We start from the raw sequence: 17,416 nt of genomic DNA, 5'->3' as shown, positions 1-17,416 counted from the left end.
AACTATGAAAACTGGGAATTTTACTCCATATAGTAAATTAACGAGACTCTGAATAATTATAAAACCATCACATTAATAAAGTTACTTGGGGATTAGTTAGATAATTTGTTATCACTTATATTTTAAAGCATTTTGAGCAATGAAATAAAGCATGCGAACAGGCCAAAATGCTTTTAAATTTGTAATGTCTGGAGATTCTAGAGAATCTCAATGCTTAATATAAAATACAATACAAATATAAATAAGACAATGGAAGAAGGGGGAAAGCAAAAAGTCTAAAAGCAGTTTCCAGGTTGAAACTGCAGCATGTAAATTTGTTCCCTAATTAATGCAGTTAACTTTGCCATCTCTGTCAGTTCCATCATCGTTTCAATCCATTCCTCCATTGTGGGAATTAATGCTTCTTTCCATTTTTCAACATTAAGGATTCATGCTTCAGAAAATGTATACGATAATAAAACACCATTTTTTTCCATCTATTTTTCCAAAAGTGCTTAAAAAAATCTTCTGGTTTCCACTATAAGTCCATTTTAAGGATATGAATAAAAACATGGATCTGTCCCAATATTCCTTTGCCTTATCACACATCCAACACATATGGTTGAAAAATACCTTCCCTACTGTTACATATTCAGCAAACATTCAAAACACTTTTGTGCATTTTAAATAATTGATCTAGTTTTAAATGTCACCAATACACCATTTTATTAAAAAAAATCCTTAAGATTATAATTCAATGTATATTTAGATGCATTGGTCTATAATTTTTCCAGTGTTATATTATAACCAAAATTTCTTCCCTATTAAATCACACAATGGTTAACATATTCACTTTCTAAATTTAATCTCACCAACATTTTATATGCATTAACTATAAGGTGTTCATCATTAGCACACTACAATTGCAAACTAATTTTTAACAGCTTCAAAACCAAATAGTTTCTCATTTGAAATAAATCTTTCTTTCAATTATAAATAGAAATACAAAATCAGTGGCATGTATATCCTTCTAATTCCAAGTCTTTTTGTGACCGGGGATTTTTTAAAGCAATTCTGCACAACACAAGTATGAGTAGATTTGAATTAGAGGACAAAGAGTTGGATTTGATGGACTGAAGTGGTATCTTACAATATTGTTAATTATTATATCTTTAGCTAATCATTACTAATTTTGTTGTAATATTCTGCACCTTACGCTCAAGCCACACTTTAGCCTAGGCAGCAAACAATTGTATACAAAGAGCATTAACTTGTAAACAATTGGATACAAAAAACGAAAGTCGCAAACAATTGTATACAAAGAACATAAGTTGAAAGATATTAGATGTGATTTGTTTGATCTGCAAACAATTCCTTTTTCAGTTTATTACCATTTGTACGAACTGTTCTAGCTCATTTGCCACATCATCACTACATGAGGAAGTTGACAAGAAGTATTGAGGAATATTATCAAATCCTGGATTTGATCAATGCATTACGCGATACAGTCAGTCCACAAACAAAGTGTGCAGGATATGATTAAAAAATTATTCACATAGGATGCCACTTTGGAATGCCTTTCCCCCACACCTTACTATTTATTCATCAGTAAAGTAGTTTGATTTGAAGTGCTAGTTTTCAATATTTCTGAAATGGAATCAAGATCTGTGAAATAAGTTATATTTCTCCTGAACCCACAAACACAAAAGTGCTGCTAAGAAAAGATGGTTTATAGCACCTTACAAAGGAATAATCACAGAAGACACAGAACTATTGAGAAGGAAATAAATAATGATAAAAACTATAGCAAAGCAAATTTTGAAACACAACGCAAAAGTAACTTAAAGAGACAACGACCTAAAATAAATTCATCAAAAACATGCTGACTTAATTCAAGATAAGTTTTTATCAAGTGCATAATGACACTTACCACTGTGCAGGGGGTTGTTAGTTTTTCAAAGAGTGAAATAATATATTCCCCCTCTGGGGCTAATAGAAATTTGTCGGTAAGGGTAGAGGCAATTTCAATAAGGAAAACAATACTAGAATCAGACTCTCCTATTTTGACATTTATTTCCCCAAAAGTATTAAGATTCCTGTAGCTATTTTAAAATAAAAACATATTCCTATATGTACATTAAAATAAAATAAAATTGCCATACATTGGGTAATTTAAATATTGAGCACTCAAATAACACATAGCTGGTCTTAATAAGTTTATACAATATTTTTCAGAAGGTAAAGTGTTGCGGCTTTTTAAAGATTAAAAAATTAAAACATCAGAAAAGCTAATATTCTTATGCATTAATGTATTAATACTGTATTGATATCGAGAGTGCTGCAAGACTCATTATTTTGCTCCCAGAATTAACATTTTAAAATGTCTACTCATAATTTGTGAGTATACATAACATGTGAATGAAACATAAATATTTCTTTTGTGTATCTCAGAGAGGCACGACTGGCTGCCAAGGTCCAGACCTGCCACAACACCAGGTACAATGTGCTGTTGAGGAAAGGCTCAAATCCCTGAATTTTTCCGGTTTTGGGGTTCTGTGCAATTTAAAGTTCTGCAAAAAAAAATAATATCCATCGCAGGATATGATGATGTCATGGTAACAAAATGGAAAAACTACCTACAGGCTTTTGTCATGTTGAATAGGACACACAGCGGACAGGAAAGGAATCCTCATTAGTATATACCATAATCTTCTTTTACAGAAGATTAAGGGACTTCTCAAAGCCTAGTAAGGACTGGATAACGTTGACATGTGACAAATGACCTGAGAATGACTGTGGGATTTTAGAATGAATATAGGATGGATGTGCTGCAAAAGGGATTTCTGCCAACGATTATGTATTACAAGGAAAAAGTAAGAGGTAACTTTGCACTGTGGGATTCTATTCCGACATGGGATCTCTAACCAATTATTAACAATTAGACGCATCCAGGACGGCATAATAAAAGATTCTAGCAATTTAGAGAAAGATGGTGAAATTCCTTTCACCATCACACAACCGCTGTTGACAATGCTCTATAGTTTATTACTGATTGAATTTTAGAACCTCCCCCACTCCATGGTTGTTTTATACCTGTGTGACTCGTATCTTAGTTCAGTCGTGGCCCTCCAAGCTTTCATCTGCAATTTGGACACGGAACCAAGCATTTTTAACAAGACCAGCAAGTCACTCAGGATCGCTCGTAACATGTGACCCTTATCAGAGGCGAGGTGAGCTTGGAGTGGCAGAAGAAAGTAAATAAGAACCGAGGCGGTGCAATTGGAGGATACGAGCGGGGCTTAGGGGTACCGGGAGGGGAAAGAGAATCGTTTCAAAGGCACTGGCGAGACGGAGTTTGCGGCACTGGCGAGACGGAGTTTGCGGGAGTATTTGGATTCCCCTTCTGACGCCGTCCTCAGCGAGCCCTCCTGGTGCGGCTTCGACGCCGTTTCAGCCTCCAAACCGAAATGTCAGTCTAAATCCCCTTCTCGCAGGCTTCCTTCGCGCGAAGCCACTCAGTTCTACCCTTCTACCTTTCCCGCTAACCACACACCTGCGGTGCTCGATGCGACGCGCGTTACCCGAGGCGGCGGGGCCGCCGTCCTCACGTGCCGCTAATCCCCCAAATCCAAGAGTAGCGGAGAAAGAAACCGGGCTCCTCCCCGCCCTGCGCAACGTGCCCAGGCTTCGCGCTCGCCTTACCTTCGAAGAAGCGCTGCAGAGCCTCGGTCTCGTCCACCACCTCCATAGCTGGGCCATGCACCAAGCGGTCGGGCTAGTCGCCGAGCCCGCACAGGGGCATCCCCCCGGCCAGGGCGCCTCGAGCGCGCAACACCGGCGGCGCGCGCCCCGGAGCCTCTTTCGCCCTGGGACTTAGCACTAGGCTCCCCGGACTCTGGCCCCGACCGCTGGCTGGGGCGTGCCTCCGTCGCCCGAGCAGAAGCGACACGCTTTCCTCCGGGGCGATTGGCTCCCGGGCTCCCCCAGCCGGCACTTCACGGCGGCCTCCCACCCACCCACCCCACCGCCGCTTGGCACTCAACTTCGGCTCAGCGGACGCCCCAGCCTCTCCCCTCACTCCCTCCTTGCCTCTTTTTCTCCGCCTCCGCCTCCTCCTCCCGCCTCCACCGCTCCTGCTCTCTGCTGGCCAGCGCGGGCACGACGCGAACGGCTGCCTGGGAGTCGCAGCAGTTCCTGCCTTGCCCTGCCATTCGTTTAGTGTAATGGTGAACAGAATAACAAGCGTTGGAAGGGACCTTGAAGGGCTTCTAGTCAAACCCCCTGCTCAAGCAGGAGACCCTATGCCATTCCAAACAAGTGGCTGTTCAGGCTCTTCTTCAAAGCCTCCAGTGATGGAGCATCCACAACTTCTGAAGGCAAGCTGTTCCACTGGTTGATTGCTCTCACCCTTAGGAAATTTATCCTTAGTTCTTGGTCGTTTCTCTCTCTGAGAAATGGTCGATTCCATCCATTGTTTCTCATCTTGCCTTGGAAAATAGGTTGACATCCCACCCCACCCCTCAAAACACTGCTATCACGCCACTCCAGACCTTCTTTTCAGTAGACTAGACATACCCAATTCCTGTAACCATTCTTTGTATGTTTAGCCTCCAGCCCTCTAAATCGTCTTTGTTGCTCTTTTCTCTTTTCCGCCTGTGCTCCAGTCAGAAATTCAGCAAGTACACAACTGAAGGAGCATGACTGAAGACAGATTGTAGACAGTTTTACAAAAATTTGAGTTGCAAAAATCTGAGTGGAGACCCGCCAGGAAGAAGGAACTCTTTGCTACCTACCAGCGATCCTTTGGATATTTGCCTTCCTCTATTTCTGAGTAAATTCATTGGAGCGTTGTCTTGCTTTAACAAGGTTCAGCTCTTTAAAATAACTGCCTAATGCTTATATGAAATCAGCATTTGTTGAGACTGTCTTGGAATTACAGGGAGTAAGTCTGATACAAGGAGTCCTTGACTTACGACCACAATGGAGCCCAAAATTTATATTGCTAAGTGAAGCAGTTAAGTGAATTTTGCCCCATTTTATGACTTTTCTTGCCACACTTGTTAAGGAAATCACTGCTGGTCTTAAATTAGTAACATGGTTGTTAAGTGAATCTGGCTTCTCCACTGACTTTGCTTGTCAGAAGGTCACAAAAGGAGATCATGTCACCCTGAAACACTGCAACTGTCATAAATGCGAACCAGTTGCCAAGCGCCCCAATTTTGATCACATGACTATGTAGATGCTGCAATGGCCATAACTCTGGGAAGCATTCACAAGTCACTTTTTTTCAGTGTCATCGTAATTTCAAATGGTTGTAAATTGAGGGCTACCTGTAGTGAGTTGAAGGAATATTGCATTAAAGTGGATCAGATCAAATTATTGAGACTACCCACGCAGCGGCAGCAAATTAAAACCAAGGAAGTGTATAGTAATGTTGAGCGCATTGATATACATCGAATTCCTGTGCTTGATCCATATAAATAAGCAGGACATCTGCTAAGATTCTAAGAAAACAGAGATGATGACTGGTTTTTCAGGTCTTCCAACAATGATTTTTTTAAAAAATTCATATGCTTTTCTTCGTAAAAAAAAAAAGTACAGGTGTGGTTTACCATTTATTTGTCCCACACAATAATGCCTTTGCCATTGTTACTAAAGTGATCATCTACCTCTGACCTGCCATACCGCTGCCCTATATGGGTGCCTGCTTGCATTAGCTGAGTAGTTGGGATGATTTTCCTGCCTTGGATGATTCCGTTAAAAGTATATACTCTTGGCATATACTCCCAACCATGGGCTTGACCCAGGTAATTCGGGGCCCAACCCATGCAGCGGGTCACATGCTCGACCTCGTATTCCTCTCGGAGCAGTGGATGTGTGATCTTGGTCTGAGGGGTAATGAGATCATACCCCTGTCGTGGTCAGACCACTGCCTACTGAGGCTTGACTTCCGGAGGCCAAACCCCCACCGTAGGGAGGAGGAACCGACCAGGTGGTTCTGCCCCAGGCGACTTATGGACCCGTTGAGGTTCCAGACGGAGCTTGGGGTTATTCCTGACACTCTCGCCCACAGTTCAGCGGAGACTCTGGTTGCCGCCTGGCATTCGGCGGCGTCGGAGTCTCTTGATCGGATTGCGCCACTACGGCCCCTCCGGGTCAGTGGATCCCAGAGACCTCCTTGGTTCACCGAGGAGCTCCGGGAGAAGAAACGCCGGAGGAGATGCCTAGAACACCTGTGGAGGTCCGATAAGTCCGAGGCGAACCGAGCACTTCTGACTACCTGCACCAAGGACTATGTCCGGGCATTAAGAGCTGCCAAAAGATCACACATCTCTGCCTTGGTAGCGTCCGCCGAGTCACGCCCAGCCGCCCTGTTTAGGATAACCCGCTCCCTCCTTAATAGGAGGGATGCGGGAGACCCCTTGCAGGGTAGGGCTGAGGACTATGTTCAGTTCTTGGCGGACAAAGTAGCTCGGTTTCGGTCGGACTTGGACTCCACCGCAGTAGATCCAGCCGAGACACAGGAGGACTACTTGGCAAACCATCTCTGGGTTGAGTTCCAGGATGTTGCCTCTGGGGATGTGGACAAGGCCATTCGAGCTGTAAGTGCCTCCACCTGCATTCTGGACCCGTGTCCCTCCTGGCTGGTTGCCAACAGCAGGGAGGTGACACATGGCTGGATCCAGGTGGTCGTGACCGCCTCCCTTCGGGAGGGGCACTTCCCCGCCGTACTCAAAACGGCGGTGGTGAGACCCCTCCTGAAGAAACCATCCTTGGATCCAGCCATTTTAAACAACTACCATCCTGTCTCCAACCTCCCCTTTATTGGGAAGGTTGTGGAGAAGGTGGTGGCCTTCCAGCTTCAACGGGCCTTGGAGGAAGCTAGTTATCTTGACCCCTTCCAGTCCGGCTTCAGACCTGGTTACAGCACAGAAACCGCTTTGGTCGCATTGACCGATGATCTCTGGAGGGCCAGAGATGGAGGCTATGCGTCCATCCTGGTTCTCCTTGACCTCTCAGCGGCTTTCGATACCATCGACCATGGTATCCTTCTGCGACGACTGCGGGAGGTGGGAGTGGGAGGCACTGTTTTGCAGTGGTTCTCCTCCTACCTCTCGGACAGGTCGCAGTCGGTGTTGGTCGGGGGGCAGAGATCGTCCCTGAGGCCCCTAACATGTGGGGTGCCGCAGGGTTCGGTCTTATCCCCCCTACTATTTAACATATACATGAAACCGCTGGGCGAGATCATTCGGAGGCACGGGATAAAATACCACCAATATGCGGACGATACGCAACTGTATCTGTCCGCCCCGTGCCAACTCAATGAAGCGGTGGACGTGATGAGCCAGGGTCTTGAGGCCGTTAAGAACTGGATGAGCACTAACAAACTGGTACTCAACCCGGACAAGACCGAGTGGCTGTTGTGTTTCCCTCCCAACAATTTGGCTAATGTTCCAACACTTAGGCTGGGGGGTCAAATTTTATACCCCTCAGATAGGGTCCGCAACTTAGGAGTCCTCCTGGATCCACAGCTGACTTTTGACCACCAGTTGTCAGCTGTGACCAGGGGGGCATTTGCCCAGGTTCGCCTGGTCCGCCAGTTGCGGCCCTACCTAAACCGGGAGGCTCTCGCAACAGTCACTCGAGCCCTTGTGATCTCTAGGCTGGAATACTGCAATGGGCTCTACATGGGGTTGCCCTTGAAGTGCATCCGGCGACTGCAGTTAGTCCAGAATGCAGCCGCGCGAGTGATAGTGGGCGCACCGCGGTTCGCCCACGTTACACCCATCCTCTGCGAGCTGCACTGGCTACCTGTCGGTCTCCGGGTACGCTTCAGGGTACTGATGACCACCTTTAAAGCACTCCATGGTAGTGGATCTGGGTACTTGAGAGACCGCCTTCTGCCGATTACCTCCCTTCGACCGATTAGATCGCACAGACTGGGCCTCCTCCGAATCCCATCCGCCAGTCAATGTCGACTGGCGACTACACGGAGGAGAGCCTTTTCTGTTGCAGCTCCGACCCTGTGGAACGATCTCCCCATCGAGATCCGTACCCTCACCACCATCCAGACCTTCCGCGCAGCCCTCAAGACCTGGCTCTCCCAACAGGCCTGGGGATAGGTTCCCAATTTACCCGCCCGAGTGTTGACTGTTGAATGAAAGTTGTGTTTTATTATTTTTCTTTTGTTCACATTTTGTTTTGTCTTTTGATACTGCACCCCCTTCCCTGTGATTGTAAGCCGCCCTGAGTCCCCTCAGGGAAAAGGGCGGCCTATAAATCTTAATAAAATGCTAAAATGCTAAATGCTCCCAAAATCTTCCCTCATCCCTCCCAGGATGTCAGGTGCCAAAAGACAAGGTCCAAATGTGAAGGTTTAATTAAGCGACCCTATTGCTAAAAACCTTTGCAGAGGAATCTTCTCAACTAATGGTCAGCACCCTGGTTAGAGTTAGATATAAGTCCATGGCCTTTAAGGGGGGTTGGACTTGTGGCAATGTAAGGTTTGTAAGCTGATCCCCCTTTTCACACCACCTCTAGGTCCTGCCATTTCTTCTCCTACACAGGAACACCCACATGCCAGAATAAAGCAGCACTGGAAGATTTAGGAGGGATTTAAAGATATAGAATTATTTTAATACATACTATGGATGATGCTCCCAATTTGATTTTTGCATTACAACTTGCATTAATTAGAATCAGTGTAGCCAATTGTAGTTCTAGAAGTTAACATAATATGGCATGCATTCTTAGTTAGGAGATAATATGATATATATTCTTAGTTGGTACATACATCACACTAAAATAACACTTTTCAAAGTGTAGTTCAAACCAATCTTGCATAGTAAGATATGCCAACTCAGGCATGAGATGCATTTGCTAAATTTCTCCCCTCTTAGTTTCAGAAAAACCTCACTGAATTCTTTCATACTTCTGCATAAATATTTCAAAGTAGTACCTATAGAGCAGTGGTGGGATTCAGCCAGTTCGCACCACTTCGGGAGAACTGGTTGTTAACTTTCTGAGCAGTTTGGTGAACTAGTTGCTGGAAGAAATCATTAGGGCAGAGAACCGGTTGTTAAATTATTTAAATCCCACCACTGCTACAGAGCAATCGGGAAATTTCCTAACTAGAAAATAACTTCTAATGAATTATTTCTGAATTAACAGGTATTGATCCAATAATGTTATGACATTTATGAATATTCATTTTGGGAGAAACTGCCACAATATGCAAGTGAAACAAATAACATAAGGTCTTAGAAAAGACTAAAATGAATACGTATAGACTTATGTTTTTAACCTCTGTTCTTAAAATCTGTCAACTTTGTCTTTTGTCTTTTTTCCTGAATAGGACATGGAGAGGATTTATGTTTGTGTTTTTCTGCAGATGCATACACAATAATAATATGCAAACCATACTCACATTCACATAGACTCACGCACAGAGTACCGTATCTAAATGAAGTTACAGTTGTCTAACCACAGTTAACCAAAGGCAGAGGCCCTGCCAGAATGAGACTGTGGGCCCATTCTCTTCTGGACAGATAAAGTACACAATGAGGTTTTGTCCGGCCCTGCAAACCAATTCAGAAGGGCAAATTCTCTTCTGTATGTGTGTATCCATCTATCTATATAAATATATTTATATTTTCTCTTTCACAGCTGTGCAGTGACAAATTCTTCTCCAGGGAGGCGGCAAAAGAAAAGGAGGGCCTGTGTTTTTTTTTTCTGAGAGTAATAGGGCTATTATTTCAGAGCTGGAAAGTAAAGGCTCAACAGTCTTCCCCCCCTTCCCAACTCCTTCTCTTAAAACAATTGTTTTCCTTCACCCTTTCCCTCCCTTTGTCTATCAAAGAAACACCCTTCAAGCAACCAGGGAGGAAGCAAAACATTTTTGTTCATTCCTGTCAGCCTGGGCCCTGAAAGCAAGCATTTCCCATAGAAAGAAATGGGGAGTAAACAACAGTGGGATTCACTTATTTTCCCTATCGGTGTGCAATTGAAAGTGCACACACGCACGTGCTTCACGCGCTGCGTCTGCGCACTGCCTTCTGCACATGTGCAGTGCTTGCGCATTACATCAGGGCGGGTGGACGGAGCCTTCTGCAGCCACCACCGGTTCACCCGAACAGGAAAGAACTGGCTGAATACCACCTCTGGGAGTAAAGTGGTCGTTTTATGGACCCAAGTCCTTAATTCCATTGAATCTGGTAAGAATGATTCTTACCTTATAGCTCAAGGTTATACTATCATAAGATCTTACTTATTCCTTGGATACAATTTTCTTAGGACATTTAGTCAAAGCAGTGCCTCAGCCCATGTTATCTACTGCATCATGTCAATTCACAGGCTTGATGTTACCGAAGATGTTCATATTTGGTGAATCAAAACTTATTTTTGCAGAGGTCATGTTTATTCCCCCTCCCCCAAATTTGTCCTTTTGTTTAGCTTTCATTATTTCTAATGATAGTCTGGAAAGACTATCATTTCTTCGTTGTCTTTAGTTTCCTCTCTTTCAAAGGTGCCATCCTATGTTGGCTGCATTCCGTGTTCTCTTAAATAGGAATAAATGCCAGAAAATCTTGCAGAGAAGTTTACTGTTAGGTTCAATTAGTTTTAACAAAATATGAAGATTCTTGGCAATATATCTCATATCATTTCATCCACTGATACATAAGTATAAGTATAATCCTTATTGTCATTGTACTTAAATACAATGAAATTGGTTACATAAAATATGTAAACAACATGTAAAGCTTCTGAGAGTCAAAATATATATTAAATTGAACAATTTTGTGTCTTTTACTCAAGAGCTAAAGTGGTAGTAATTGGAATGTATCTGAAGTTCAGTAAATTGGAGAATTTACTGTTCTTTATTGATTGGCTCTTTTCTCTGTCCTGTTTTTCCCCTACCAGATTAGAAGGAAAAGACATAAAATATGCTGGTTATTTTCTGCTGATAAGTGAAGCAAGTGATCTCTGAAGTACTGTATTGTAGTAAAATCATGGACCTTGATTATATAGTTTGACTCAACTCAGATGAGTAGTCCATGTATTCCATTAAAATATTGGTATGGGTATTCCAAGATGACAAGTGGTGATTGGTGATAGTTTCCCCCAACTCAAGATCATCTTCTACATGCAATAAAGCACATACCCTATTTTAATTTTTTGCCTCTGTGATAACTCTGAGTGGAGTTTTGCCTCCAATTTCCAATGGGGAAAAACATTCAACGATCTTTGCTAAATTTGTACCTAAAAGAGTGAATTGGGAAAAACATCACTCTTTGCATCATTAATCAAGAAACGCATGCTAGAAAACTATGTTAATAAAATATAGAGGCATTGCCAGCCCTAATTCTGAAATTCAACCTTACAGCTCAGAGTTGAATCTGTTGATCCTGTACTTTTGTCTGTTTGCTCAATAAACATGCAAATAGAAGTAAAATATATATTTTTTATACATGTGAATTTTATCTATATGCTATATGTCACAGTTTAACGGCAACATCATTGCATAAAGTGTAATTGTTTGAAACTGGCAGAGACTTGAGTTATTAGAAATGTTTATTACAATACGTTGCTCAAGGTTCCCTTGATGTAGCCTATAAACTTCTTCGTACAATCTCTTTTCCTAAATTCATCAGGTAATATGGGTTAAAAAAGATGCATTTTCATCATTTGATACAGTGGATAGGCTTAATACTTAATTCATTGACTCCTAGCTCACTGACTTTATTGTCTATTATAAGTGTAACTAGAATTCGGTACAAATCATGTAATTTTCAACCAGTATCATCTCTTTTTTTCAACAGTACCATCAATTATTTTTTGACCACCTCAGAAATTGAGAATGGAAAGAAATAAGATATTTGCAATATTTAGTCTATTCTTTTGACAGGCTGATATTTTCCTAAAATTGACTGAATCACCTTTACATCAGGATTCTCCAGATGCCAAATGTAATATTTAAGATTTTTGGATTCGTGCCAACATTTGAAGAAAATAACCTTGTGTGTTTTTTCTGTTTGGAAGAATTGCAACATCTGCATGTTACCAAAATGGCATCTAAATGTGGACAGTAACTTTCTAAATTGTATTGATTTAAAATTAGGTAAAATAGTTCAGCATCTCCAATTAATTTATTTTGTTAAGAAACTTCAAATTTTGGTAACTGTTATTTCTTTAGACTTAGAAGTCAATGAAAATGAATCCTTTATATTAATGTTACCTTGACATTTTCTGTTATCGCGAACTGAACAATAATTAGATTTTATGAGAGCTCTGGATTTTATGAAATAGTATTTTCCAGGAGCTGAATTTATCTCCTCTTTAGACCAGGTAACACAGTTTTCCCAGGCTCCCGTTGAGCTTGGTTTCATAGCTTGGAAGAGTCAACCAGTTTCTTGTCAGTTCCTAGCCCTAGAGAACTGCACCTTCAGGAAATCAAGGAGCACATTGTCAGCCCTTTGAGGTAGACAAGGTAAAAAAACAGGCATGACAAATGTGTAAGGGTGTATTTAATTTTCTTTTTGAAATGTAGGCAGTCTGAAAGTACTTTTTATCATCTCTGGTGGACATTTATTTTTATTTATTTTATTAATAAGATTTATAGGCCGCCCAATCCCGAAGGACTCCGGGCGGCTTACAAAAACAAAAGAGAGAGAGAAAAAAATAATAAAAAATAAAAAAGACAGATTAAAATCATCACACATACATTCATTCTGATCAGGGCTGGACCTCAACAATGAGGTCAACAGCCCCAGGCCTGCCGGAAAGCCAGGTTTTGACAGCTTTTTTGAAGCATGTAAGAAAGGTAAGAAATACTGGTGTCATGTATGTATTTTAATTCACAGAAATCTCAAATTGAAGGTACAATTGAAGCCAAATGCTTTTCTTTTTGGTTTGATGGACAAACAAATTGAGAAAACAAACAAATTATCTTTAGATATGACAATAACAGTGAAGCTTCTTTATGCACAGACATAGAAAGACTCACAAATACTTATAATGGAAGAATGGATGATGAAATTAAGTAAGTTGAGGCAAATGAATTTTGAGGGGTTTTTTTGGTCTTTGTTACTATTTCAAAATGACTTTTTCGACTTGTTCCTTGAATCTGAAAGAAACTTTAACATTGGGATTTGATGATTAGATTTGATTCAATAAGTACTGTGTGTTATGGTTTATTATAATTATATCTTTATGCTTGCATCTGTACCAAAGAAAATTATTTTCTTTTATAGCTTTTCCTTTTTCTTTGCATCCCCCGTTTTGCTTTCTTATCTTATAAAATTATTTTAAAAAAATAATTGTGTGTTTGTGTGTGTATTATTCTTTGCATAATTCTGAGAAATGGATTTGAAACTAGATTTTTTGCACCATTATATATTGTTATAAGATTTTTGTTTAATAAAATAAAAATTAAAAATGCATCTTTGGTGGTGTTGCCAAGAATGCATTTTATCACAAAATGCACCATTTCCGAGTGGATAGAAAATGTAATGGAAAATAGAAAATGGGAAGTATCAGAAAATTAAAAAAATGCTATATTTAGATTTTGGTATCAAAGGGAAAAGGTGTTTGTGTATATATTTCAGTCTGAGAGTCAGTAGTTTTGCACAAGAAAGATTCACTGGAGAAGAGAGGTATAAGGTATAAGCCAGAAGCAAGAGAATGCACTCTATGTGGTATGAGGCATACCTGTATACAACATCTATTTCACAACTTCTGATTTTCACATTTAGTCCCCTTAACTGAAAATAAGAACAATGATTATTAAACATGCATCTTGCCTTTTCACTGATGTTTCCATATATTATGGGAATATCAGCCAGAACATTTCAGTCTACCCTAAAGTTTCTTAAAAGGACTGATGTCTTGTATTGTTGTTAAGTTTAATTTCAAATATTAAACTGGAGAACTGATCCTTTGACTGGGATCATGCAACATATATAAATGTAACATGTTAAGTTTGATTAATTTGAAGGTTAGGTTTTTTGTTTCTTTTTCTGATGATGACTTGGTTTATAGTGAGAACCCAGTATGTGGTTGAATGTACTTCATAGCATATGTGAACTCATCCATTAAATTGCATTGGAAAGTATCTAGGGTATGTTGTAACACGGAAATAGGCACAAGAATTTTCTTTTGAGGAAATTCAAGAATAGGAAGGTATCAATTCCCTTTGAAACAGTAGTCGGATCATCTTCAGTTGCTTACTATCTGAGGTTCATACTGAGGCTCACCAAGTTTACAGTTTGCATACGGTGATTTTACTTCTTCCATTACTAAGAATCTACAGACATGGCTACCTTCTTGAGTATCATTTGCCCTGTTTTACTCATTGATGGATACATTTAGAGAATTTCAGTTGTATGCTGATATAGTCAGTTTCACTGAATTTTAGGCTTACACGCTACAAGCCTCAAATTGTAGCTAACAATTTTGGGGACATGTTTAATATTTTATTGGAACTCAGGATCTACTAAATGCTGAAAGATTCAGTTGTGGATTACATATGCCAATAACTTTATAAAACACTAGATATAAATTCACACAATTTAAGCCAAACCTATACCAATCTTATGATCATAAGAACAGTAAGTAAATCACATGAAGCCAGGTTGTTTTGCAGCTACAACTATTAGAAGTAGGAGTAAGAAACTTTTACTTCAAGTCATCCATAGATATGACTTTCTTTCTCTTTAATTTTTTATTTCCTTCCTTCCTTTTTCTTTCTTGCTGCCCATATACCACTCTATTTTCACTGTAAAAGAATGTGATTGATCTATCATATTTTTATAGTGCAGAAAAATACTTTTACTTTTCCAAATTTTTGAAAGATTGATGTTTGTGGACAACTTCACCAATCATTACAATGGGTTGAAAAGTACTGTAGTCATGTTGTTTAGCTTCCATAACTGCTGTAGTGCCAACCGAATAAATGACAATATGATTCTTGGAGCCACGCAAGTGTATATTTAAAAGACACTGGTCAATTCTATGAAAGTAACTGCACATGGAACAAGTAATGGCTAGAGAACAGGAAGTAAGGATACTTTGGCATAGTAATATATAAATTTAAAGAGAAATAATTATATGAAAACTATGCAGGACATTACTTTCCCTTTTATGAGATCCTCTGTACAATTTCTAGTAAAACAAAGCAGACAGCTATATTACGATTCAGATTCCTACCAGGCCAGATCACTGAATCCACCCTTACTATCTCCCAGCCTCCTTTCTTCCTTAATGAAGTTGTAAAATAGGATTCATAATAATTGTGAGGTTCCATTTTAATGTGCAACAGTAGAATGACATTCTTCAAGGTAGCATTATTTGTTGTTTTATTAAAATGTAATATTACCTGTTCAATGTCAATAACTCTCAATATTCTGAACTTTATCCTAGCATTTTTACAACAGCGGCAAAAACCACTGGCTTCTTCTCAAGTGTGTATAACAGGAGCCAAGGTGGCGCAGTGGTTAAATGCAGCACTGCAGGCTACTGCTAGATCAGCAGGTCAGCGGTTCAAATCTCACTGGCTCAGGGTTGACTCAGCCTTCCATCCTTCCGAGGTGGGTAAAATGAGGACCCAGATTGTTGGGGGCAATATGCTGACTCTCTGTAAACCGCTTAGAGAGGCCTGAAAGGCCTATGAAGCGGTATATAAGTCTACTGCTATTGCTATTGCTATATGTATTCATAAGGCTTCTTTCCTCTGCTGATGACCATTGGCTATTTATTACGCATTCTGGATTAAACTAGTACTTTATAATTTTAACTTCCTTTATTTAATCATGTATGCTACTTTCAATGCATTTGGAAAAGAACAAGATTAGAAATGTTAGGAACATTTTCAAGATGAATGCCACTCTTTACAAGTCTCTTCTTGGTATTTCTGTGGTTGCAAAAGATACTTACCAGAATAAATAACATGATCACTCAGACAGGATACACGATCATCCTTATTTGTTTATTCCACTTGCTGTTCCTCACATTTTTTGCATTCTCTCCCCAATGTGAATAGGTCACTTTTGGTAACACAAACCAGATGGGAGGTTAGGTAACTGTATTGCTTAATTTTATGTCAACCCTTCACAGATTGATGCTCTCCCATAATCTCCATTTTACCTGTGGTGATGCCAGCTAGGTATTCTGGGTGGCAAAGTCAAATCTCATGGCACCTCATGGCTGGAATACGCAATCTCACAAGAAAGCTTCCTTTAGCTGATGTAATAACTTGGAAAGTGAGACTGTCTTCCATGTCTGTCCAGCAAAATGACATGAACTATATCTGGTGTCAGCCAAGAGTATGGATGATGGGACAGATGTTTTGCCTGGCTCATATGTAATTTCTGTAGTAATAGGCAGTTATTGCTCTATTCCAAGGTTATTCCTTTGTTACAGTTGATAGTATTCTGAGTTATAAAGTGCCATGAGGTAATTAACTGAAAGTGGCGGCATAATGTAAGATAAATCAGTAAATAAATGAAATTTAAATTTGTGAACAAATAACTGGCTTCTCAATTAGATTTAGAAATTTTCTTGTAGGAGGTCTGATACATCTTTCCTCTTTTATTTGATTTCTAAAGAAATGAGCTTGCATTATCAGGTTTTTTTTAATTTCTTCCCTATGAGCCATTTTTCTCTTTAAATAAGAAGTGCAAGAGTGTGGCCCATTTCAACCCATAAAATTCACTTTTACAGCCTCCCTGTTCTTCTAAGTTACATTGATTTTTGTCTTATCATTATCTACTGCTTAGTCTGACTGTAATCCTCCCAATTCTTAGATATTTTTCATTTGTATCATTAAAGATGCTCCCGTGTTCTTTGAAACCGATGTATCAGATAGCTAGTCAGGAACATAGATCCAGTTTGGTAACCATGAGGCAGTAAATTCTAGTCCCGTCTTAGCCAGAAAGCTAGCTGGGGGATCTTGGGTCACTCATTCTCTCAGTCTTAGGAAGGAAGCAAGGGCAAACCACTTCCAACAGAATTGCAGAATGGGCTTGTCTAGAAAAATTGCCAGAAGTCATAATGACTCTACAGCATCACAGATAGATAATCAGAACACAGATGTCTACTAGGGCAGCAAAACTGTAAAGCTTTGAACAATCATGAAACAGGACCTAATCACTGAAAGATTTTTTAAAATTTTGTTCTATAGTGCTTTTATGATTGTTTCTTCACTTGAAAATATTTTCCTATTCACTCATTGAAATAGGTTCAATAAACTTCAAACAAAACAATCTGCATTTAACACCCCCCCCCCCCCCGATGGAAGCAGCATAAACAATAATGGCTTGTATCATGGCTTCAATAGGAACATCAGTGGTTAAATAAAATACCTGCTGGAAGCCAGAAAATAAAATTTCAAAAATGTTGCTTTAGCACTGATTTAGGTATATCTAAAATGTGAAAGATTATG

At 40.2% G+C, this 17,416-nt stretch overlaps 1 protein-coding gene across 3 annotated transcripts in view; it reads right to left on the bottom strand.

Annotated features, from left to right (window-relative positions):
* The window catches only part of MYRF (myelin regulatory factor), a 107,855-nt gene extending 103,910 nt beyond the window's left edge, over positions 1-3,945 (bottom strand). Inside the window, exon 1 of one of the 3 annotated variants that reach the window (XM_087715119.1) lies at positions 3,682-3,945. In XM_087715119.1, coding sequence (XP_087571245.1) covers positions 3,682-3,727 — 46 coding nt within the window. In that variant the 5' untranslated portion in view covers positions 3,728-3,945. The remainder of the gene's footprint in view (positions 1-3,681) is intronic. The other 2 variants (XM_087715123.1, XM_087715125.1) reach the window with 2 other exon arrangements.
* Between the last annotated feature and the right edge of the window lie 13,471 nt (positions 3,946-17,416).

The sequence above is a fragment of the Thamnophis sirtalis genome, unplaced genomic scaffold (assembly GCF_051295495.1).
Source record: "Thamnophis sirtalis isolate CommonGarterSnake01/CBP01778 unplaced genomic scaffold, rThaSir2_p1.2 scaffold_1, whole genome shotgun sequence".
NCBI classification, from domain to species: Eukaryota; Metazoa; Chordata; class Lepidosauria; order Squamata; family Natricidae; genus Thamnophis; species Thamnophis sirtalis.
Note: the sequence above shows the minus strand (reverse complement) of the source record. Positions and strands in the feature narration are given on the sequence as shown.